The 24,821-nt window shown below is 39.8% G+C and overlaps 2 protein-coding genes across 3 annotated transcripts; both read right to left on the bottom strand.

Annotated features, from left to right (window-relative positions):
- Positions 1–618: 618 nt before the first annotated feature.
- On the bottom strand, positions 619–2,772 carry LOC110645813 (transcription factor MYB35). 2 transcript variants are annotated; one of them, XM_058141160.1, is made up of 4 exons: positions 2,483–2,764; positions 2,261–2,390; positions 1,339–1,514; positions 633–940 (listed from the first exon to the last, which is right to left on the bottom strand). In XM_058141160.1, exons 1-4 carry the CDS (start codon positions 2,613–2,615, stop codon positions 882–884), a joined length of 498 nt encoding a protein of 165 aa, XP_057997143.1. In that variant the 5' UTR covers positions 2,616–2,764; the 3' UTR covers positions 633–881. The 2 variants fall into 2 exon arrangements, with proteins under 2 accessions (XP_021654758.2, XP_057997143.1); XM_021799066.2 differs by having other exon boundaries at positions 619–1,514; positions 2,483–2,772.
- Positions 2,773–3,358: 586 nt separating this feature from the next.
- On the bottom strand, positions 3,359–14,776 carry LOC110645814 (probable prolyl 4-hydroxylase 6). Its single transcript, XM_021799067.2, has 8 exons — positions 14,475–14,776; positions 14,259–14,327; positions 14,091–14,148; positions 13,812–13,916; positions 5,046–5,103; positions 4,776–4,951; positions 4,619–4,679; positions 3,359–3,838 (listed from the first exon to the last, which is right to left on the bottom strand). Exons 1-8 carry the CDS (start codon positions 14,579–14,581, stop codon positions 3,531–3,533), a joined length of 942 nt encoding a protein of 313 aa, XP_021654759.2. The 5' UTR covers positions 14,582–14,776; the 3' UTR covers positions 3,359–3,530.
- Positions 14,777–24,821: the final 10,045 nt, after the last annotated feature.

Here is a 24,821-nt window from a genome sequence, read left to right as displayed (position 1 = left end):
CCTATAAATGTGAAGATTGTCCCAGATGCGGCCGGAAGAGCCCTGCCTCCGGAAAGAAATGGTTGATCTCTGCAATGCACTAGCCATGGTGCAATCTTTATTCCACCTACAACTCTTCTTCTTCTTGGGTGGTTTACCCCCTCCTTGATTTACTTAACCTGTCTTTTTAAGCATCAAAATGGTTTTCTGTTGTGGAGTCAAATTTGTTATGCAATCTTGAATGAGAGAATTCGGTTAATTCTCAACCGCATTCATCACATTTAGCCCTATGCCAAAACTAGGAGGAAAAGAAAAGCAAAAACAAATGATATAGCATATAGTTAATGGTAATAGAATTGTGATAGGCCACACATCTTCAATGTTGATATTGCTACATTTAGGCGTTAACAGAACTAATCAGTTGATTTTAGAATGTTTCTTAATTTCCCTTCTCTCTCTCTCTCTTTCTCTCCCCTCTTGTCTCAGAGTTGTTGTAGGATATTGATGGCCTTTTTGTTGCTGGCAAACATTTAAATCCATGCATATCTCTCCATCTTTTTTCACAACAATCTTAATCTCTATATGGCTTAAAACATCATGTCATTAGAAATTTGCTCACCAAATTCATAATCATACATGTCTGCAAGTCAAAATTAATTAATCTTTCATTAATTCTCTCAAATCAGTACTCTGGTGAAAATTCTTAGTAATCAAAAGAAGGATCTAAAAGTTGAGGAAATTGTGATCGCATTTCTCTGTCCTTATCCAAGATACCAGCCACAAATGAACTTGCAGAAGATGAATATGCATCAACATGGCTGTTTGTTTGATTGCCATTTATTATTCCATGATCATATGGTCCAAAATCCTCATTCCCACCAGTGAACTTGTCATGGGATATATCATTCTGTGTTGAGGTTGATGACAACGCCCCATGAGAGTCTTGCTCTTGTTGCTGCTGCTGAAAGTCCAGAGACATTCCAGGATCACTGAGGAGAAACTCACTCCATAAACTAGGAGAAGAGTGTGTTATTGGAGTCTGAGATTGTTGGCAGGTATAGGATTGTGGTGAGTTTAACTGTGTGACAGTAGTGGAAGATGAAGATGAAGATGAGCAAGAAGAGCTTACCACATTAATCAAATGTGGTTGCAAAATGTCATGGTTGGTGACGTGAAACTGGGGCAGCAATTCCCAGGAACGGCTGTTATTAGTGAATGAGTTTTCTTGAACTTGTTCTATGGGAGGCGTCAGGATTACATTAGAACTTGAAGGTCCAGTTAAGACAGAAGATGATGGTTGTTCAGGTTTGGACGTAAGATTGGAGTTAAAGTTTTTATTGAAAGAAGCAAAGTCGTTACCTGTGTTATTTGATATGCCTCTAATGTTACCGTAATCAGAAAGAATCTGAGAGAAGGGTTTATGAGTTACGGGATCAATTCCCATCTTGTAAAGCTTCTTCCTAAGCTTAGTGTTCCAATAGTTCTTCACATCATTGTCTGTTCTTCCGGGAAGCTGCCTTGCAATTAATGACCACCTGTGTCACAGACAATAAAGGAGAGGAGTTTTGTTTGTTGGGTTGGAGGATGTCATTAAATTTGTGCATTAGTAACAGAAAACATCAAATGGGGTTGTTAAGACAGTTTTATATGTACAGTTGGTACAAATTCAGGGGACATTTTAGCACAAGTTCTTCTAGGACTTCTGCAAATGAAGAGAATGCGCATGAAAATTAAGGTATTTACAAGCAATTGCTACTGAAAATTAAGCCAAGAAAAGTAATTTGGAGAATTTTTAAAGAATAATTCATAAGAAAAACCTATTAATTAAGCCCTTTAACTTTTGAATCTGTCAATGCATAAAAAGTTTAATATGGTGTTATGTACCATAATCTCTTATAAACATATTTAAAATCTTCAAAAATAATGTAAAATTAAAATAAAATAGATTTTATTTCCATGTACACATTTCTATTTATTTTTGTAATTATTTTTGCTTGATGTATAAGGCAATTCTTTTTTTTTTTTAATAATTACTATACACCCAACAGGTCAAAATAAAAATTAAAAACAAATTTTTTCTTTAAAGTTTAGGGTTTCTATATATATTATTATTCCAAAATTGAAAGGTAAGAATTTGGGAATTCCTGGGAAGGCTGCAAGAAGATTTTAGATGACTACCCATTTGCACATGGGGAGATCTAAAACAAATTATGAAAAAAAAAAAAGGAAGAAAAATAGAAATGGAAGGAAACAAAAATGACAGTAACTGCAAGAAACCAACCTGCTACCTATAGCTTTATGAAGATTAATAATGAGTTCTTCTTCTTGCGGGGTGAAGTTGTCATGCTTGAGATCAGGCCTCAAGTAATTAGTCCATCTAAGCCTACAGCTCTTCCCACATCTGTTGAGCCCTGCATTCAAAAACTCAAGCAGAATATAACTCAAACAAAGTAAACCCTGAAATTTCCTAGCGGTAAAAAGAGAAAAAAACTAAGAAAAAAACCTGCTTTCTTAGGGACCAAAGTCCAATTGCCAATGCCATGGTTGGATACATAAGCAAGTATCTTAGCATCTTCCTCAGCAGTCCAGAGACCCCTTTTCACATTGGATTTATCACAGCAAGGAGGCCTCCCCATGGGCAAAAAAGATGGGGTTATGTAATGGTGATGAAATTTCCAATCTTTTGTTTCTTGCAAGTAGATACAGTGCAATTAAGAAAGCTAGAAAAGAGAAGATTGAAGCAAACGTTTAACTAGTGATAGGAGAGGCATGAAAAGCATGCAATTACCTCCAAATTAACAGCAATTGCATGATTATTTTCATCTTCTCATAGAAAATGTTATTTTGACGTGACCATCCATCGCATTATAATGCCCTCTCCACATGCTTGGCTTCATCAACAGTTTATACAGGTTCATTTTGAGTGAGTTAATTAGTTGAGCTAATATGCTTTTTTCTTTTTTTTTTTTTTCTTTTTTAGATTAATTGCTGCCTGTGCGCAAATGAATGGGATTTTCACAGCATCTGAGTACGTTATTGCCACCAGACAGGTTATACATACGACATATTGATTTTGACAGTTGTTCATAATGAAACTCACATGAGACCCACTATGACCAATGGCTTTAACAAAATCGTTGTATATACAATGGTTATATTCTAAGATTACTCATCCACTTGGGTTATAATTTTGAAGAATTATGGAATTAACCAAATACGCTGCTCCCTTGCACACGGTTCCTGCTGAGTCATGCAAACTTGCAATACCAAATTATCCTGGCATGAATTTCAAATGGTAGCAATGAACAGAAGACCAGGGATTAAAAATAATGAAAATAAAATAAAATAAAACTAAATAAATTAGAAAAATAGGTGGATATAACTTAAATTTGGACACTAAACTTTGATATTACCCTGATTGCTAACAAAGTTTTCATAAAGATGTCAACCAATTGTGCTACAGCAGCACAACCTGTTGTATCTACAGTTTTAACGTATGAATCGCCACTTTCTGTAAAGAACTCATAAGCGAAAATTGGGAAGAGAACATCCTAGGAGGTACATGCGTTGCAGCTTTTCCTACAATAGCCATCAGCATTGTTAGAACCTACCATATAGATAGGGTTCTTCTTACACTCACCCGCCTTTGCCCACAGAGGGCAGTTCTCATTTTCATCAACGCAATCCCCATTTCTTGATTGCTTCAGAGATTTCTCGAAGGACCTGACATGGATCCATTTGGTTGCAGACCACTTCTCACCCTCAATAACCGGGCAGCTCCCATGCAAGCTGTTTGGATCAGTAGTTGCATCAGGATGAAGACTGAAGAACAGTAAAGCATCACCCTTATTGGGTTTCACTGCGAGCACATACAGTGGTAGACTTTATCAGGCACTATACAAGGGGGATCAAACTCAAAAGCTAATAGCTATTGGATAACTAAATGAGAAAACATAGCATGACAGTTGAATCACATCTAGTTGAATCAACAGAAGGCTTTGCAAAAGGCATCTCACTTATCCACCAGGTTCCCATATTAGATAGCAGTTGCAATTTGATGGCAAAATTGAAGCAATTCTATTTTCAGGGAAGCTCCCAAAATTTATTAAAAATGACTTGCAAAAGAATAACTAAGTGTCACTTCATGACATGAACAAGCAACACCACGAAAATACAGAACCAAGTTCCAACAGAGGAAGGCAAAACTAGAGAAAAAAACATACAAGAAAACTTTAGATCAATTTCGTTATCAAATGATCTAAACTAAAAAAAATCCACAGCACAGAAGCAACCATGGGGGCATAAGGCAACTTGTTTCTGTTTCCATCTTTAAAATTCTAGTGCCAAAGACCATATAAAGAAGGGAAGACAACTGCTCTCAACCAGCAGGGCAACCCGGGGTTTTTGGGGGAGGGGGGGGGGGGGGTGTGTGGTTGTGGGGTGGGGTGGGGGGGTTGTTGAGGAGGGTAGAGAGAGAGAGAACAGTGGATCCGCAACCAATTCCTACATCTGACTCATATGATATATTCAAGTCACTCCTGAACTTCCACCAAGAAAATATTGCAACGAGTCTGAACATATGAGGGTAAACATTACAATATACTTACAGAGTTGCGAGACTACATCTGAAAAATCATACCTGCATAGCCATTCTTAGCACAGTCAGACATGCTATCATCCTTTGGCTGAGACATTTTTTCCTGTGAAAGACATGCAATTTGCAGTTGGTTTGAGACAGAACAAAAAGGATCAGATACTGAAAAAATCAGGAATTAAAGTATCTAGATATTTTATACCTGTGAATTTGGGAACACTGTTTCCCCACCTCTCTCAACATTGGACAAATACATCAGTACAGTTGCAATCCGGTGACCACCCAGCTCCTGATTAGCCTTGTCATGAAAATAATCGAAATGAGGTTCATACTTCTGACCATTCTCATAATGCAGTATTTGGATGGACTCTCCATTTTCTGATAACAAAAATAGGTTCAGGAAAGATGAAACAAAGAATTTGTAGCACATGCATAATAAATTAAAAACAGTAAAAATAATATGAAGAATTACCTTCTGGAAGGAAAGTCCATGCAGCAATCCTGGCCTCAATATCAGCAACAATTTTATCCTTCAAAATTGAAACAAAGAACAGCATTTACGCCTTCCACATTTGAAAGCGAAAACAGAGAATTTATCAAGGAATATTTCAGAAATAATAGTTTTATTGCATCTATATATGGTTACCCTACAATGTTCCACCTTTAACATAAAGAGAAATAAACACAGTGTGGAAGATGACAATGCAAGTTTATTTGGTGCCCTTATGGTGAAGAAAAGGCTTCTGACTTGATACACAGGCTCCTGGCTAGGGTACATGGTTTTTCAGCTCTTCACGGCCAATTCTGTAAACCAACAGCCTTTTGGACACAGATAAGAAGAAATCTTAATAAAGCTAAAGCTGGGCCCTTTATGTTCTAAATTACTGAGTTCATCATCAAGCAGCAACTTGAAAATCGCAAATTATGTCAGGAAAGGCCATACATCAGTAGTATTGTTAGCAAGACAGGCAGGGCCACACTTTGGCTAAAAACTTATTGTGCTCATACACAATAGCTGGTCCAAGTCTAGTGCAGTAAGAGTTGATGGACTTCTAAGCCAAAGTCAATGGAAACTTCGTACAGTTTTGAGAGACCTGCCTGGAGACCTTTAGGGATATGTTGGTTAGGAGGTTGGCATATATGAAAATTAGGTTCCAGCCAATCCATAATGTAGGCTTTTGTAAGAAGCTGAAAGGACTTTTTCTTTTAAGTCATATATCCTTCATGTTTAACAAGATCTAAATGAACAGTAAAACAAAATCATAAACAAGCCTAATAACAAATATGTTCATGATATTGCTTTGAAGCACATTCACAAATCTAAAAATATAAAGTTTGGCTCATTTTTATAGGAAAATTTTGAAAATTAAGCTACAAATAGAATTCTTTTGATATCATTTGTCGACACCATATTTTGGCCGATCAGTGAAGTTAATGAACTTTGAAAATCGACTCAATTGACATTCCTCGGTTACAAGTAACCTGATTAGGAAATGAACTGATCCCGCGTCAAGTCAAATGTTTGCCTATTTCCCAATAAAAAGATCGCACCAATATCAGGCCCCCATGCCATTCAATCACATTTCCGATCTCCCAACAAAGGAGATCACATTAATATCAAGTCTCCACACCATCCAATCCCATTTTTGATCTCTCACTAGTGGAATCGAATCAATGTCAAGTCTCCAGGTCGTTCAACCTCAGTACCGATCTCTCAAGCCAATTATCAAGTCTTCTTGCCAGTCAATCATATTTTCGATTTCCCTTTGTAAACATTGTGGAAAAACGTTTAATAAAGTTAAGTTTGCAGTTTGACTCAATGGTGTTTCCGAACTTAAGTGTTCAAGTCAAGTTTTCAATTTTAATGACTTAAAAGTTTCGTTCGGTGTTCGTTCTTGGCTTAGGCCGATCTCATGCTTACAATGTTTGTCCGACCTCTCATGCATAGATTAATAATCGCTTTTAAGTTTGGTAATCCAACGTGTTCAAACAGTCAGGCGCTTGTACAACTTAGATACTTTCCGATCTCATCAAGTAATTGAACAAAAGAGAATTTCATTTCATTGCAAAGTAAAAATACAAGTCATTCGGTTGAAGGATCACCCCCAGCCTATTCTACATTTCGCTCACCCTCTCTATCACCCTCAGCTTCCTCTTCGCTCTATTCTTCGTCTTGGGGAGCCAGGTCCACCATCCAGGAGAAGTCCTCCTCCGGATAACGCCTCCTGAGTTCGGCCAAAAGGTCCCCGTGGGCGTTCACGTAAGCACCGGCCTCCCTCGTCACTGCCTCTTCTTCTTTCGCTCTGAGTTCTTCAGTGAGGCGAGCAACATCAGCAGCTCGGAGCGCCTGAGCTTCTTCAAGAGCATGAGCCTGCTCGGCCAGTTTATCCTCATAGAATTTCATCCGCCCTTCAATTTCAGCTATATAGTCCCGGGCGGATGAAAATTGGGCTCGGGCGGAAGCTGCCTTCTAGCCCGCCTTCTGGATCTCCTGCCTCAAATGATGAGCCTTTTCCCTGATGATATGCTTGTTCACCAGGCTCTCCATACTCAAGCTCATAGTCTGGGCCAGGAGATCATCAAGGTTGCCCTGGGTCAGCCTGTGCCGATCCTCCTGGAGGCATATGGAAGCTCCCAGAACCTTTGCCAGGCCCGGATTCTCTCGTACAGATCGGTTTTTCTCCAAGGAATGAATGAGGACCTGGGCGCCGCGGGAAAGGGTCCTCGTAGGAGGTTGGGAAGGACCCCCTTCCGCACTCGAAGCAACCGGTGGAGGTGGCGGTTCTTCTTGTCGAGGAGGAGACCGGACTAATTCTATCTCAGGGACCGGCTGTCCTGAGGGTCGGGACGAGCCTCCCGACACCTCTCCTGAATCATGCCTTAGCGTTTGCGATGCCTCGGCGCGCTTCATCTCCCGCACTTTCTTGGAGACCTCCCTCTTACGCTTTCGGCTCTCTTTGGAAGCCTCGCTGCCCACCATACCTGCACAAAAAAAAAGTCAGTGAGTTCGCTAAGGCCCAGAGATCAGAGATGTAGAAAATACCGGGGCCGAGGTCAGAGAGCTGAAGCCCGCGCTCTTCGCCGGTAACCAGCCGCATCATCCAATGATGCAGTTCGGCCATCACCGCATCTAAGCAGGAGAACTTCTGAGTGGCCGCCTGATCCTTTAATTCCATTACCATAGCGCCCTCATCCCTACTCAGGGCGATATGCTTCGGAAGTGGCGGGACCAGATATTGCCAGCTTCGGGAAAAACCTTCGAAACCGTTCGAAATCTTGCTCCTCAACATAAAGAAACGATTTTTCCAGTTCTTCAGTGAGGAGGGCAGATCGGTAAAGAGCTCATAGTGCGATTTCGCCTGAAAGAACCAGTACTCATCGTCCTTTCGACGAGTGAGCCTATGTAGCTCAACGAACACCTTCGCTGTAGGGACGAGTCCCTTAGCTCGGCAGAGGCCTCTGAAGGCTACCAAGATACGCCATGAGTTCAAATGTACTTGGGCCACCGAGACATGGTGAAATTTTAGGACGTCTCTGAAGAAGTCGTCAAGGGGAAACCGAAGCCCGGCTTTTAATTGTTCTTCATACACCATGAGCACGTCATTTTCCTCGAAAGAGTGATCGGCTCTGAGATCGCTATGGCATCTGATGAGCTCAAAGGAATCAGTTCAGAGGTTGTATTCTTGACTAATGGATTGCAGATCGGTTTCTTTGAGGATCGATGGCAACTCATCTACAGGGAGATTCTCTCTACCCGAGGAAGATGTCTGTCTAGATTGAGTTGCTCGGCCACGAACTAAAGCGGAAGTCGTAGGAGGTTCAAATCGCCCAACTGGTCCGACCACTTCAACTTCATCTGACGACCACGAGACATGGACGGAAGGGGGGCTCGCCGCTCTCTGACCCTCAGCGCCGCTCATTTTCAAAGAAATGGAAAAAGTTTAACTAAAAGAAAGATCAAAACCCTTACCGGAGTGTGATCGGCGTCGGAAGAACTTGAAGAAACGAGAGAGTTTTGGAATCGCTCGCGAGAGGCTGAAAATGACATAAGGGAGCAACTGGCTGACCCTTCCCCCTATTTATACCCATCTGAGCATTCAATGCTCACAGTGTCCCAAGCGGCGTATCGGTTAGAGGAATTCGCCAGCTTTTCTGACACGTCGCAAAAACGTTCCAGAAACTCCATACATAAATAAGGGGAGATTGGCTGATTAAAGATCGGCGGATTAAGGTAGATATTCAAAATTACAGATCGACTAAGGGCTATTCAGTTAGGGATCAGATCGGATATGCACATTAGAGATCGAAAATAATCAATGCAATAATAAAATGATAATTGTTAAAATAAAATTTCATTTCATTTCCATAAGATCGGATTACATCATTAAGAACCTTTAAAAGTCAGATTACATCATTTGGGCAATCTCAAAAGATCGGATTACATCATTAAGGACCTTTAAAGGTCAGATTACATCATTTGGGCGATCTCCAGAGATCGGCAGTACATCCTACCTAGTAAAGACCTATGTCAAAGCCTAGTCTCGTGGCTGAATCAAAAGATGTGTTTGATCAAGAAACCAGCCATCGACATCGGATAGATGTACAGCTCAGATGGGGTGACTATGACTCTCATGGTGATAGAAGAGGTCATCGTCAATGTTATCGATCGGAACCGAGCTGCAGTCGGGACGCCCGATATGGTGAGGAGCCAAATGAACTTCAAAGGGCGGTCACCGATCTTGAAGGGGAAATTAGAAGTCTTCTCGCCCGAAATTGGTTCGCCGATTATATCGGTGGACCGGCTCGAGATCGACACGATCGATATTTTCGATCTGGATCGGTAAATTAATCCGGTTCTCTCACTGTCATCAGAGGTGGTTATCGTGATTTTCTAATCACCGGAGTCATAAATTTTCAGTCGTTGAATAAAGTGAACGGTCGAAAAAAGATTAAAAGCAGCCGCCATGGCCGGAATTGTTGCCGGAGCAGCTAGAACAGGAGAAGTGAGAAGCGGAAAGAGGAGAAAACGAAATGCGGAAGGAGGCCTCGTTGAAAGGCATATATATAAAGAGGGTCTGAGCATTTATTACTAGCAAAAATCGAAGTGGATGCCTCGGTAACCGAATGAATAAATGCTTTGACTGAATCAGCCCGGATAGAGGAGAAGGTTCTGAAATGGGAGAGATCGGGAATGGGAGAGATCGGGAGAGGGGCCCAGCATGAGAGATTGAAAAAGGATCGTGTTACAAAGATCGGAAGGAAAGGGAGATCGGAAAGCAAAGAGAGGATAAGACAACTTCCAATAACTGTCGTCATAATCAGAGCCGAGGTAGTTAAAGCGTTGCAGACGAGATCTTCACCGCACGCCTCATTTGCAAAACCACCCACATTGCTGACAGGTGCCAGGATATGTCATGACAGTCCTGTACATCTCAATCTCCACCGTTGATCTTACTTGTAAGGACAAGCCCGGAGCCCTTGGATCAAAGAGAAGACGACAAGACCGGCGCCTTTTATTCCCGGCCCTCAGATCTCCCTTGATAAGAAGATTTTGAGCCGTTGGATTAGAAAAGAGAAAGGACAAATATTCTGAATAGGATCTCAGCTATCCATTTTGATTCTCTTTAATTCTCAGGCATCAGATCATGTCCTTTAAAATCCAAACCTTCCATCTCCCTCAAGGGAAATCCTGACCCTTCATTGGGAGCACCCGTTCCCTATAAATACCTGCATGAAAACTGTTGAAGAGACGGACGAAAAAGGGGTGGTGATTATAGTGGAAAGGCTCTGAAACTTGATTCAGTCTTGCTACTCTGCTATTTTAAGCTTTCAAAATAGAAAAACTTCAGAAACGAGTTTTCTAAAGTATTTCCATTGAAGGAGTGTTGGATACTGAAAATCTTCATTTTCAGTTTGTTCATTACTCTGTGATACCATCTCTCAGTTTCAGTTTTGTCTTCACCATTTTAATATCAACCTTGCATTTTTCAAGCTCCATCTCATTCCAACCCGGTTACTGTTACTTCGGTTCGACTGCATTCTAACTTGGTATTCTTTATTTCAAGGCCAGCTTAGTCCCCAGTCTATTAGCATGCAGCTCTATAATATTTGTGACCCCATAGTTAGCTCAACAGATTCAATCCCTTACAGGTATGTGTTTAGACCGTTGCTTCATCAAATGCTCGTTTTTATTTTCTTTGCTTTCATGCTCGTAATTTTCGTCAAGTTAATGTTATGTTAAAAACCCCCACGAAGGTGGTTATTCTCTTGAGTTTACCCTTCTATTCATCAGTTCATGTCATTTGTTCTTAGCCTTTATCACCTTCAAATGTAGTTGTTCCGGTTACGGGTAACGTGTAGGTAATTTGATAAAATGTTGGTAGCTGTATTTTAACACGAGAGTTTCTTCAAAATAATAAAAGTTTGGATAATAAATCAGGGGAAAAGTTATAAAGTCAAACCACTAAACAAGTTCAGGAAATAGCCTAGTATAGTGGGAGAATCGAGGTAAGATCGGATCCCAGACTAGTAAATGAAAGAGATTGAACATTGTCTATCAAAAGGTACTGGTAAGGCGATCACAAAGGAGATCGGAAAAGATTCAGTCTGGTATCAACGGGTTAAGAAAAGCTTTTGTTCGGGTTCCCAACGTTTTCGGATGCCCGAACCCTTTGTCTAAGGTTCTTACGATATACGATCGTAATTAAATTTAAAGAGATCGGAGGAGAGTTCTTATCCGATTCTCAATCAAAATTTTAATAAATATGTGGAGATCGGAGGAGAGTTATTATCCGAGATCCTTCATTAAAACTCTAAAATTACAAATTTAAAGAGATCGGAGGAGAGTTCTTATCCGATTCTCAATCAAAATTTTAATAAATATGTGGAGATCGGAGGAGAGTTCTTATCCGAGATCCTTCATTAAAACTCTGAAATTACAAATTTAAAGAGATCGGAAGAGAGTTCTTATCCGATTCTCAATCAAAATTTTAATAAATATGTGGAGATCGGAGGAGAGTTCTTATCCGAGATCCTTCATTAAAACTCTGAAATTACAAATTTAAAGAGATCGGAGGAGAGTTCTTATTCGATTCTCAATCAAAATTTTAATAAATATGTGGAGATCGGAGGAGAGTTCTTATCCGAGATCCTTCATTAAAATTCTGAAATTACAAATCTAAAGAGATTGGAAGAGAGTTCTTATCCAATTCTCAATCAAAATTTTAATAAATATGTGGAGATCGGAGGAGAGTTCTTATCCGAGATCATTAAAATTCTCAAATTACAAGCTTAAAGAGATCGGAGGAGAGTTCTTATCCGATTCTCAATCAAAATTTTAACAAGTATGTGGAGATCGGAGGAGAGATCTTATATCCGAGATTCCTTACTCAAACTTTAAACAGATCACCCCTAGAGATCGGGAGAGATTTCCACCCAGACTCTCTCAAATTCAAACAACACAATACTCAAAGTAATCCTTTAAACCAAAACGCTGCGCAACACCCACTCACTAAGGGTCGTCTCATGTGCTTGTGTATTTGGGTAACCCGAAACAGTGAAAAATCAAATATTCCCTTTTATCAAAGGGATTTACATCTTCGTTCTAACCCCCCTAACTTTCAATTTTAATTTATGAAGAGCATAATGTTAAATCTGTTTACCCTCATAGAGGGACGAGGCAGGGTGCCTAACACCTTCCCCACCCGTACATGGACCCCGAACCTAGAATCTCTGTTTTCGAAGTGGTTTCTATTAATTTATCTTTTTTTAACAAATGGTTTCCTTTAGTTTCCCTCAAAATTAAAGTAGCGACTCCTCACTCTTTCCCATTTCGGTGAGTGTTCGTCCAGGCGACCGCAAATTACCTTGCGACACCATTAATAAAAGACACAAGCAAGATACCAAGCCAATCTCCAAACCATTCAAAATGGCTTGAGCCAAGAGAATGGCGCAAGAAATTTATATTTGATAACAAAGGTTTCTCATTTCCAACTTGCACATAATGAATAAAGTTTCTCCAAAAAAAAAAATCAGGAAGAACCATCTATTATGACATACTGTTTACCATAATTTCCAGACAAAATTAGTGAAAAACATGCATGATCTATTGGAAAGACTATCAATGAAGGGTTAATGGATGTGGGGAAACCCTTCCCCACATATCTCATGATGAGAATTCACTTTCACATGTAACATAGTCTTGCCCAAAGAGCAACAGCATATTACTTAAGATTTTACAGCGAGGAGGCAAGCCTTCAACCTTGCTGGACATGGACTCCAAGCAGAACTATATATCATGCAAAAAGTACCAAAATCTTCATTTAAGGAAGAACATCAGTAGAATAAAGTATGTGTGTGTTGTGAATTCTACATGGAGAATGCACACCAAAAGTATTGACAATGGACTACTTGCCAATGTAATTGTAGCATTCGTGATCTTCTCAAATCAAGAGAAGTAATCCATCCAACCTAGTCAAGTTCAATTGAAACACACAGAAGAACAAATGATACTGTCCCAATCTCATTAGAAAAATGTATTGTGCTAAACAGAAGGCAAAGGGTTGCAGTGGCCTTGCTATCAAAGCTGATCAACATTGAAAATCTATATCAAACAGTTGGAAATCTGTACATTATAAGAGAAATAAGTCCAGAAGAAAGGAATAAAGGTGAATTTTAGAAAGGATCCGGAGCAGTTATTAGTTGGGAGGCTACTTAGCTGAGTTGGAAGTAGTTATAACAGCTAGAGTAGTAAGTTGGACGAAGTTACAGTAGCTAGTAACTCCAGTAGTGTTCAATAAGTAACTCAGCAGCCGTTACTGGCAGTTAACAGTACAGAAATACTATAAAAATAGTGAAGATATTTTCTGTAATTCATTCCAGAATTTTCCAGATATAAAATCCTCCTTTCCTTCTCAATCTCATCTCTTTCTCTCTAACTTCTCTCAATTTCCCTCCTCTCTTTCTCAATTGCTCTGTTAGTGTTCTGAAACCCTAACACAACGTTTAATATTTCCTGTTCAATAAACACTAATTGAATCAAACTTTCCCAATTAAAGAACACTCAACCCTTTCAGATCAGTATCAACAGCCAACCAAGCCAACCTGTTATTCACCATCACAATAACACTCAATCTACCAAATCAATGCATGGAATCAAGCTACTATGCACACATCAATCAATCAATCAATTTTACAGTAACTGTATTACATTCAAGCTGAAGAAGCAATTATCACATACCTGAGCTTTGCCAAGAAACATGCCAGAGCTTGTTCTCACTTCACTCTCTATACTCTTCCCGGAATCATTATCAGCCACCATTGATTTCTCAAGCTTATCCCTAGCCTAGTCACCCAAAATCAACAAAAATGCGAAATCATCAATAAAATATTAATAATCTACACACAATTATCTCTAAATTCAAGCTTAAGCTCACTTAAATATCTAGTATAGCTACAAATTAGAAGCGTTAAAAGTAAAATCCCAAATTAAATTACATAAAAAAAAATTGATACTAACCAAATTAATAAGATGATCACACTCCTCATTTGATAAAAACCCCTTGTAAATGAAAGCCCTGATAAGTTCAAAATTCACAACAATAAAATAAAATCAAACAAATAAAAGAAATTAATGAGCACATAGACATAACTACACATGCGTATATATACTTATACAGATAGTTACCTGGGATGCCAAGAGAGTTGAGTGACTCGAGTGGGATCAAAGGCATTAGAAAATACTCCTTTTTTCAATCTTTAACACCGATCCATGCCAAGAAAAAATTGAAAACACATCAAACCCATACACTGTAAACATACATTATCATACGTGTGTGTGTGTGTGTTTGAGAGAGAGAGAGACAGAGAGAGAGAGAGAGGGGCAAGGGGGGAGGAGACTTACATTCTGTTTTCACCGATCCATCCATGGATTTGAACGGAAGAATAGGAAAAACGAGGGAAAATGACAAGGAAACAAAGAGAAACCGCGAGAAAATTACGAGATTTCATCGAGAGTGAGAGAGTGAGAGAGAGAGAGAGAGAGAGAGAGAGAGATTTAATGAAAAAGAAAACAAACAAGAGGGAAGAAAATAATAGTACGGGTGTTTGTTTGCAGGGGATTGAAGTGTTTGGCAGAGAAGAAAAAGAAATGAAAAGCAAAGGGGGAGAAGAAGGCGTTGAATTGAGGTTTTGTTTTGTTGTGAAAAAATGGGCGCCCACTGGCCACTAGATTTGTTGCATTCTTAAAAAGTCAAAATGACAAAAAAACCGTGGATGTGTAATCTGCCTGCCGTTGGAAGCTTCCTAGCATAAGGGTCATTTTTGGGGACGTAGGAGATTGACTGAGAGGTTTATTTAGGATATGATTTTGACTTCACTTAGAAATAAATTAATTTTAATTAGATTTTGATTTGTTGAGTTTAGTTAGGCGAAATTACACTAATATAAGGGTTAATGTTATTTATAGTCCCTCAATATAAAAAATTATATCACTGATGTCCTCAACTCTAATTTATATAATAAAACTCTTTGAATTTTAATTTGGGTATTATTAAAATTTTTGTGACCAAGTATTGTCAGTTTGCAAGTTAAATAGAGGTATTATACACATCCCTTAATTTCAATAAATATAAATTGAGAGATGGTGATGAGAATTTAGTTATAAATTAACTAGAAAATCAGTGATAACATATTACAAAAATTTTAATGATATTAAAATTGAAGTTTAAAAATTTAGATGGCTCAAATTGAAGTTAAAGGATAAGATTGATACAAAATCTAAGTTGAAGGACTACTAATGAAATTAGCCCCATAATATGGTAATAAAGAAAATTGATAAATTAAATCATTCATTATAAATTTGATTTAATTTCACTTATCATCCTTTAATTTATAGAATTATTTCAACGTTATCCCTCAATTTTAATTTATATCATGAAAATCATTCTATTTTAATTTGATATCACTCAAAGTCCTTCTGATCAAATTTCGTTCAGAGCTGTCTTAAAACTAACAACATAATTTAGCAATATGAAAGGCTAACCAAGAGAAGAAGCCAACAAGAGAGGAAGAGTGAAAGAGTGTTAATGCCAAGTGTGTAATAGAGATTTTTTTTTTTATTGTCAAAATACCAAGGTAATATTTCTAGCTCAGCTTTTGATCGAAGCTTCCAATAAAATTTAGCCAAAAGAATTTTGGGTGATATTAAATTAAAGACGGATTATTTTTGTGATAGAATTTAAAGTTTCGGTATAACACTAAAACAAGTTTATAGCAGGTCAAATTAAATCTTAAAAATTTTAAACCATAAATACAAGTTTAGTCTTCCATTGAACTTTGAAAAAACAAAATAAAATAAAAGCTAGGGGTGAGCATTCGGTTCGAACCGAATCGAACCGAACCGAATTAAATTATAAAAATCGAATTTTAAATTTTAAAAACTGAACTGAACAAAAATGGGTGAAAAACCGAATCGAACCGAACCACTCTATTTCGGTTCAATTTGGTTTAAACTGATCGATTTTGATTTTTGATTAATTTTTTAATTTAGGCTTGATTTTCAAGTTATTTGATTTAATTTTGACTTTGGTTTGAACCTAATAACCATTAATCAATGAAATTAAACAATTAAAATATATAAAATTAATTATAATTCATAAATTTTCCATAAAAATAAATCAATTCAAAAATCGATTCTATTCGATTTGGTTTGATTTGAATATATAAATTACTATTTGGTTCAGTTCGATTTAATCGATTTTTTTCTCTTCAAAACCGAACCGAACCGAAATAACCGAAATTTTTATAATATAAAATCAAACCAAATCGATTAAATTTTAAAACTGAACCGATTGAACCGAATTGACTCGATTCAGTTTGATTTTTTGATTTGAACAGAATTCTGCTCAGCCCTAATAAAAGCTCTGCAAAAAAGACTTAAGAATGTTGCCTCTCCTTTGAACTTCAATTTGAATATCATTAAGTTATTATGCCTTTTAAAATCCCTGCAAAAAAGCCTTAGACTTCTACTCTGTGGAGGTCTATCGAGACGATCATCTTCTCCTCTGAATATCGCCACCATATCCACTTATTACGCAGATGGTGGACATCTTTGCTGAGATTTTTCCGGCGATTCCTTCCAGTGAAGTTGAGCATAGCCATGTTTTTCCTTTGACTTCTTCAAATCTTCTCAAAGTTAATATCATTGTGGCCCAGCGATGATCACTATGATGCTATTGTAATTCCCTCTTAACCTTCAATTCCCACTAATAATTCCTTAGTTGTTTTGATTAAATTTTAGTAATATCACACGATCATCAATCTTAAGCCCTTAACAGCCAAAGCTTAAAAATATTCTACAAAATCATTCATCTTAAAAGTGCTTGTTTAAATGCTATATATAAAAGTTCCATTTACATAAATTAATTTATTTGTAATCCATCATAACACCCAATAAATTCTTAATTATTAATTATGTAACACTACAAATTTTTAAATTTATTATTTTGTGAGTAATATTAATATTTTATTTTATTTAAATTTTAGGAAATTATTTGAAATTTTTCGGATTTTAGAAATAGAGTTTGATTTCCCGAAAATATAAAACTTTGATGATTTTTAAAAATTAATTTAAAGACCACGTGGAAAAACTAAAAATATATTTGGACCTTACGAATTTTTCTGAGTTTTCTAGAATTTTTTTGGAATTTTTGGGCCTCATTTTCGGTCCCAAGGCAGAGTAAAAATTCAAAATTTTGTATCTTGAATCGAACCAGACCGGATCAGACCGATCGAATCGGACCAGCCTCTCTCCTTCTTTTCTTCTCTTCCCCGTGCGTCCCGACCGTTCTTCCTCTCTCTCCCGTTTTCTCTCTCCTCCCTCCTCCCCACGCTGGCCAGCAACCGCCCTAGCCTCCCTAGCTCGTCGGCGCGCCGCCTCGCTGGCCGCTGCCTGGAACGCCGGAAAAGGGCGTGCGAAGACCCCCGACTCGCAGCGCGCCGCTTCAGCTTCCCAACTAGAATCTGGCAGATCCGGCCACCGATTGGGCCGGGTCTTGTGTCAAACACCATCTACACCTCGAGAGCTTTCCATATACACCAAGAACACCAAAATCCATCAAGCGGTTTGTCCAATTTTTTCCCAGGAAGTTTTAACCCATTTCGACTTTTGAGCTAAAATTCTCGCAAACCGTGAACCCCACTAAAAAACCGAGAGTACCAGAGCGCTCCACTCGTCAAGAGCTTCGCGGCAATATAAATTTTAAAATTTTCCGACACCGTTTTTCGGTGGGTCCCACGAAACTTCGTAGTATTTTTCCGAGTATTAAATGAGCTTAGAAAATTCTGTAAAAATTATATACTAACCCCCGTGTTGTGGGCTTCATGTAGGTACCTTCAATTTTCCAAAATTCGACGGTTGCCCAGGTATGTGAATTTACGGTCAGACAGACAGGTTACTGAAAAAGTCTCGGAATTGGATCGAGATTTTGGCTACCCACCATTGTCAGATGTCCCGAGCACGTTCCCGAGATCGGAACCGACATAGGTAAACCCGAACCTTACTTTTTCTTTATTTTCTAGTGCTTGAATGGGATTAAAAATCCATAAAATATTCATGATAGTTCAGAAAATTATGATTTTTTTTGCATTAGCTTAGTAATGTTGCTAAGGACCGCGGGGCAAAGTTTTAGAATTTTTAGAACTTTTAGAACTCATTTGGGTAGTTTTTGCAAGAAGGTTAAATTATGAGGACTAAACTGTAATTTTATATGTTGTGATTGATGACTGTTTGGATGGGCCCAGGAGGGGCTGTGTGATGTGATTGAGTTGTGGATGTATGGTTTGTAGATATGGAAGTGTGTTTTAAGCCTTTTTGCAGGTTGGGTAGGTCTTAGGTATAGGGAAAACTCTGCCAGATTTTCGGCACGACTTATGACATATTTGGTCTTTTCTTGGTTTGTATTGAGTCAATTGTATTAAATAATTGTAATAAAATTGTCAGGTGAGCCTGGACAAACTTCCTCCTCCGCCCAGCCGCCACAGTGATTTCGGTTGAGTCTGTGAGTAAAATATTAATTTTAATTGTAATTTCGATATTATTATATATTCAAACATGCCCATGCACCACTTATAAATATGTATCTATGTAGTTAAACTCTAGGCACGTTTTATGTTGCATTCACAACTGTTAAAGTGCCATGGATCTTGTTGTGGTAATTTGAAGCAGTGTGCGTGAGTTGGCGTGCGTGTGGTATGGTGTTGGCTATGAACAGGATGGGTAGACACGGCTTGAGATCTTCGCTGGGACCCAGTCCTTCGGGGTAGACACAGCTTGAGTTCTTCGCTGGGACCTTGATTTGGTTTATTAAGCGAAAGTCCGGCTTGAGTTCTTCGCTAGCACAGGTTGGATTAAGAGAGCTGTATAGGGGATCAACTCCCATATATGTATTGTTTGACAGTGTTGGGTGTGTGAGTGCTCCAAATTGCCTTTTTAATGTGATTTGCATGAAATTTATTACAGTGTTGTATTTCACTTCACAGGGTGCATTAGTTTTAGATAGCTATAGAGATTATGGTTAAAATTGATATTTTACTCTCTGAGTCGAACGCTCACTCCTGTTGATTATTTTTCCAGGCTACAGGAGGATTATTGTTGTGGTTAACCTGCTTTTCTTCTTCGCAGGTCATCTATTAATGTCTGTAATATTTGTATAATTCTGTTAACTCCTAGAATTTCCGCATGTGTTAGAAATATTTATTTGATTTGGGTCTGTAATATAATTTGCCATGTTGGACCTGTAAACTTATTATATGCATGTATGTTGGACTGGATGAGGGAGCTGAGCTCCTATTTGACTTTATGTTATTATGAGTATGTGGAGGGTGAGCTGAGCTCCCCAATTGATTATATATTGTGTTTACAAGTCGGGTGAGTCAAAAACTCCCCTTTAAAAGGTCTATTTTATGGCCAAACTCTGTCCGGTTGAATTCTTGAAATTGGGCCCAAATGGGCCTTAGAGTTGGGTTGAGGAATAGTTAGGCTTACTACAGGACTCGGGGGCTTTAGGCTGGCTCAGGTCCTAGTGTTGGTTCGGCCCATAGGTTGGGTCGTGACAAATGTGATATCAGAGCCTAGGCTCCAGATTCATAGGGAATAATTGTCTAAAGTGTTGGGAAGAGTCTAATAGGAGTCACATGCGGAATATAGGGTCCACATTCGTCTTGCATTGTCATCTTTACTTCTAGTTTCTGCTTCATACAATTATGTGTAAATATGAGTCTATAGAGCTGTGTAACATGCTGATTTGAAATTTTGTGAGCTAATGCTGCTGAATTTCAGGAAAATGCGTAGAAGCAGAAGAGCTGCCACTGCGCCAGAACCAGATATGCCTGATGAGGTGTCAGCACAGGATGAGGCGCCTGCCCCGAGAAGGCAGGGTAGGAGGCCTAGAGCTGCTCAAGTAGAGGAGCAGCCACCGCCAGTTCAGGAATAGTCTTTTGTGGCCCCGAGTCCCATGGACCCAATGGCAGCTACTCTAGCTTGTTTACAGAGAACCATCGATATGATGGCACAGTATATAGTCCACCTTCCCCAACAGCAGCAGTCCACCACACCAAGGGGGGAACCTTACAAACAGATAATTAATTTCAAGAAATTGGCGCCTGGTACTTATGATTTGTCAGATGATGCCTATCGGTTTTTGGATTCCTACAAACAGGCAAGGATGGAGTTGCAATTGACTGATAGGAGACTCATAGAGTGTGTGCAGCATGTCTTGAGGCCTATGCCTAGACAATGGATGAATGATTACATATTACCTCGGATAGAAGATTTGTCATGGACCCAGTTTGTGGAACTGTTTATCAACTGGTTTATACTAGAAAGTTTTAGAGATCAAAAGCAGTGGGCCTTTGAGGCTTTAAGATAGAATGGCAGGTCTATAGATGAATATGCTACAGAATTTCTGGAATTGAGCAGATATGCCCCTACAGCAGTGGCTACTGAAAGTATGAAGGTGAAAAGGTTCCTAAAGGGGCTGGACAGGAGGTATGCAAACCTGGCCATGATGTCTGATCAGTCTTTTGATGTGGTAGTTGATCGAGCCCGACAGATTGAGATTAGCTACACCGGAGATGACAGTGGAAGAGCAAAGAAAAATAGAGCAGAGGGTTCTTCAGGTGTTCCCCACATGGGTGCTCCGGATAGCTGAGGCCAGAGTAATTACAGAGGAACAAGAGGAGTGGTTTTAAACATAAATCTCGACGATTCAGACCTAGGTATGGATCCAGCAGTGGTCACAGTTCGGGGTACAGCAGTTCTGGGTTTGGTTTAGGATCCTCCCTTGCACCTTGTGCACAATGTGGAAGAGGACATTCAGGACCTTGTCTAATGGGTTCAGGAGTATGTTTCAGGTGTGGCCAACCAGGTCACTTTGCTAGGGAATGCCCCGTGTTCAGCGAGCCACAGATGGGGTCACAGGGTTCTGTTGCAAATGTTCCTCATCAGTTTTATCCTGGTGCTTCCAGCATGGCAGGCAGTCAGTTCAGTGGCCAACAGGGTCGAGGACAAGGGGGACGTGGATTTGGAGGCAGATCAGGAGGTAGGAGTCAGTATCAGGGTTCTGCAACCTAGAGTAGGGGTTAAGCTCTGGTTTTCACCTTGACCCACCAGGATGCTCAGGCTTCCAATGCAGTTATAGCAGGTATTCTTCTAGTCTATTCCTATGAGGCTCGTGTTTTGATAGATTCGGGTGCTACACACTCATTTGTCTCCCCAGTGTTTGCCATGAGATTGGGTAGGAACCCTACAACTGTAGAATGTCCTTTATCTGTAGCTACCCCGCTTAGTGACAACATAAATGTAGATATGGTTTTTCCGGGTAGCTCAGTAATAGTAGATGGAAAGATCCTCCCTGTAGACTTGGTTCCTCTACCAGTAATGGATTTCGATGTAATTCTGGGAATGGATTGGTTGGCAACTCATTATGCCACTTTAGACTGAAGGAACAAAAAGGTGTATTTCCACATACCTGGTGTGGAAGAGTTTAGCTTTGATGGTGATAGGAGCGTGGCTCCATATAATTTGGTGTCAACAATTAGTGCTAGAAAAATATTGAGGCGTGGATGCCAAGGGTATTTGGCATTGGTGAGAGATACATCTGTAGAAGGTGTCAACATGAAAAATGTTCCTGTTGTCAGAGAATTCATAGATGTCTTCCCTGAGGAGCTTCCAGGGTTGCCACCAAGAAGGAAAATAGAGTTCTACATTGATGTTGTGCCGAGTACAAACCCCATATCAATGCCGCCTTATAGAATGGCACCAGCAGAATTGAAAGAATTAAAGGAGCAACTGCAGGAGCTTTTAGAAAAGGGTTTCATACGTCCGAGCACTTCACCCTGGGGCACTCCTGTTTTATTCGTGAGAAAGAAAGATGAGTCATTGAGGTTGTGTATTGATTATAGACAGCTAAACAAGGTGACTGTAAAGAACAAGTATCCACTTCCTCAGATCGATGATCTCTTTGATCAGCTCCAAGGGGCTAGATTCTTTTCCAAAATAGACCTACGATCAGGCTACCATCAGTTGAGAATCAGGAATGAGGATGTGTCCAAAACAATATTCAGGACAAGATATGGTCATTATGAGTTCTTGGTGATGTCTTTTGGACTCACTAATGCACCAACAGCCTTCATGGACTTGATGAACAGGGTGTTCAGGCCATTCCTGGACCGTTTTGTCATCGTATTCATAGATGACATTTTAGTATACTCTCGGACTGAGGAAGAACACATGTAACACCCTAGGCAAATCCCACATCGGCAAAACACGGGAGAGATGCTGGGTTTATAAGTTGGTGATTCGTAACCCCTAGTGACGCATTTTAAAACTGTGAGGGCTTCAGTCCAGAGCAGACAATATCACTAGTGGGCCGGGCCATTACATTTGTGGTATCAGAGCCGCTCCGCATGCAACCTTGGGCGATGGTGGGGCAAACCTCAGCGAGGACGCTGAGTCCCATAAGGGGGGTGGATTGTAACACCCTAGACAAATCCCACATCGGTAAAACACGGGAGAGATGCTGAGTTTATAAGTTGGCGGTTCGTAACCCCTAATGACGCATTTTAAAACCGTGAGGGCTTCGACCCAGAGCGGACAATATAACACAAGTGGCATTTGAGGATGGTGTTGCAGACTTTGAGGGAGCACCAGCTATATGCCAAATTTTCAAAATGTGAATTTTGGCTACAAAGCATCTCATTCTTGGGACACGTGGTTTCTAGTGAAGGCATTCAAGTGGATCCCAAGAAAATTGAGGCTGTAACTGATTGGCTTAGGCCTACAACCGTCACTGAGGTACGAAGTTTTCTTGGCCTAGCTGGCTACTATAGGCGTTTCGTGCAGGATTTTTCCAGGATAGTAGCTCCCTTAACTAAGTTAACTCGGAATAATGTTCTATTCATTTGGACAGATGATTGTAAGCAGAGTTTCCATAAGCTTAAGGGGTGTCTAACCACCGCCCCTGTGTTGACACTACCGATGAGTGGTGAAGGATATACCGTGTACTGTGACGCCTCCAAAGTTGGCTTAGGGTGTGTTTTGATGCAGAATGGAAAAGTAGTGGCTTATGCTTCAAGGCAGCTGAAGAGGCATGAGCAGAACTACCTCACCCATGATTTGAAAATGGCGGCTGTAGTCTTTGCACTAAAGATCTGGAGACACTACCTATATGGTGAAGTGTGCGAGATATACACCGACCACAAGAGTTTAAAGTACATCTTCCAATAGAGAGATTTAAACTTGAGACAGAGGAGATGGATGGAGCTTCTGAAGGACTATGATTGCACCATCCAGTACCACTCTGGGAAGGCCAATGTAGTAGCAGATGCTTTGAGCAGGAAATCTTCTGGCAGCTTGGCGCACATATCAGCGGAGAAGAGACCGTTGATTCAGGAAGTACATGAGTTTATGGATCAAGGTCTGATCTTAGATCTTTTAGATGAAGGGGTATTGTTGGCTCATTTTTCAGTGAGACCAGATCTGCGAGACAAAGTTAGAGTTTCCCAGCATAGAGACCAGCAATTGATGAAGATCGTAGAAAGAGTACAGCAGGGTGAAGGTGATGAGTTTGGATTTGCCAATGATGGCGCCCTTATGCAAGGTTCCCGGATATGTGTGCCCGATGTGGACAATCTCAGAAATGAAATCATGCGAGAGGCACACTATGCACTGTACAATATCCACCCAGGCTCCACCAAAATGAACCATGATGTGAAAGATAGTTATTAGTGGAATGGCATGAAGAGAGACATAGCAGACTTTGTGTCCAAGTGCTTGACTTGTCAGAAGGTGAAATTTGAACATCAGAGGCCATCAGGAAAGCTGCAAGAGCTCCCTATCCCGGAATGGAAGTAGGAAATGATTACCCTCGTACCACGCGGGGATATGATTCGATATGGGTAATTATAGACCGCCTAACCAAATCAGCTCATTTCTTGCCTGTGAAGACTACATATTCTGTTGCACAGTACGCCCGACTCTACATTCGAGAAATAGTCAGATTGCATGGAGTTTCTGCTTCCATAATATCTGACAGAGGGCCCTAGTTCACTTCTCAGTTTTGGAGAAAGTTACAGGAGGCACTTGGCACATAGTTGAACTTTAATACCACTTTCCACCCTCAAACAGATGGATAGTCCGAAAGGACAAGTCAAACACTGGAAGACATACTTCGCATGAGTGTTTTGGATTTTGGAGGTCAATGGGATGATCAGCTACCTTTGGTGCAGTTTGTCTATAACAACAGTTATCATTCCAGTATAGGGATGGCACCCTATGAGGCATTATATGCCAGAAAGTGTAGGTATTCTCTGTGTTGGACGGAAATGGGAGAAGCGAAGGTGCATGATGTAGACCTAATGCAGTACACTTCAAAGATGGTTCCTTTAATCAGGGAACGATTGAAAACAACTTTCAGTAGGCAGAAGAGTTATGCAGATCCTAGACGGAGGGATGTAGAGTTTGTAGTAGGCGATTATGTATTCCTGAAGATTTCTCCAATGAAGGGAGTAATGAGATTTGGAAAGAAGGGTAAGTTGGCACCTCAGTATATTGGACCTTTTGAGGTTACTGATAGAGTTGGAGCAGTTGCCTACCGGTTAGAGCTACCACCCAACCTTTCTCATGTTCATCCTGTATTTCACATCTCCATACTCAGGAAATACATACCTAATCCTTCTCATGTGCTACAGC

The sequence above is a fragment of the Hevea brasiliensis genome, chromosome 18 (assembly GCF_030052815.1).
Source record: "Hevea brasiliensis isolate MT/VB/25A 57/8 chromosome 18, ASM3005281v1, whole genome shotgun sequence".
Taxonomy (NCBI): Eukaryota; Viridiplantae; Streptophyta; class Magnoliopsida; order Malpighiales; family Euphorbiaceae; genus Hevea; species Hevea brasiliensis.
This window is presented reverse-complemented; position numbering and strand designations above follow the sequence as displayed.

What these genes read in the sequence shown, in the direction of transcription:
- LOC110645813 (XM_021799066.2), bottom strand. Translation starts at nt 2,615, where the DNA reads ATGGGGAGGCCTCCTTGCTGTGATAAATCCAATGTGAAAAGGGGTCTC. An exon ending in TTTGGTCCCTAAGAAAGCAG is followed by an intron (nt 2,391 to 2,482) that starts GTTTTTTTCTTA and finishes TTTTGAATGCAG; the next exon opens with GGCTCAACAGATGTGGGAAG. An exon ending in CATAAAGCTATAGGTAGCAG is followed by an intron (nt 1,515 to 2,260) that starts GTTGGTTTCTTG and finishes TCTGTGACACAG; the next exon opens with GTGGTCATTAATTGCAAGGC.
- LOC110645814 (XM_021799067.2), bottom strand. Translation starts at nt 14,581, where the DNA reads ATGAAATCTCGTAATTTTCTCGCGGTTTCTCTTTGTTTCCTTGTCATT. An exon ending in TGGATCGGTGAAAACAGAAT is followed by an intron (nt 14,328 to 14,474) that starts GTAAGTCTCCTC and finishes TCGGTGTTAAAG; the next exon opens with ATTGAAAAAAGGAGTATTTT. An exon ending in ATGGACTTTCCTTCCAGAAG is followed by an intron (nt 4,952 to 5,045) that starts GTAATTCTTCAT and finishes TTTTGTTATCAG; the next exon opens with AAAATGGAGAGTCCATCCAA.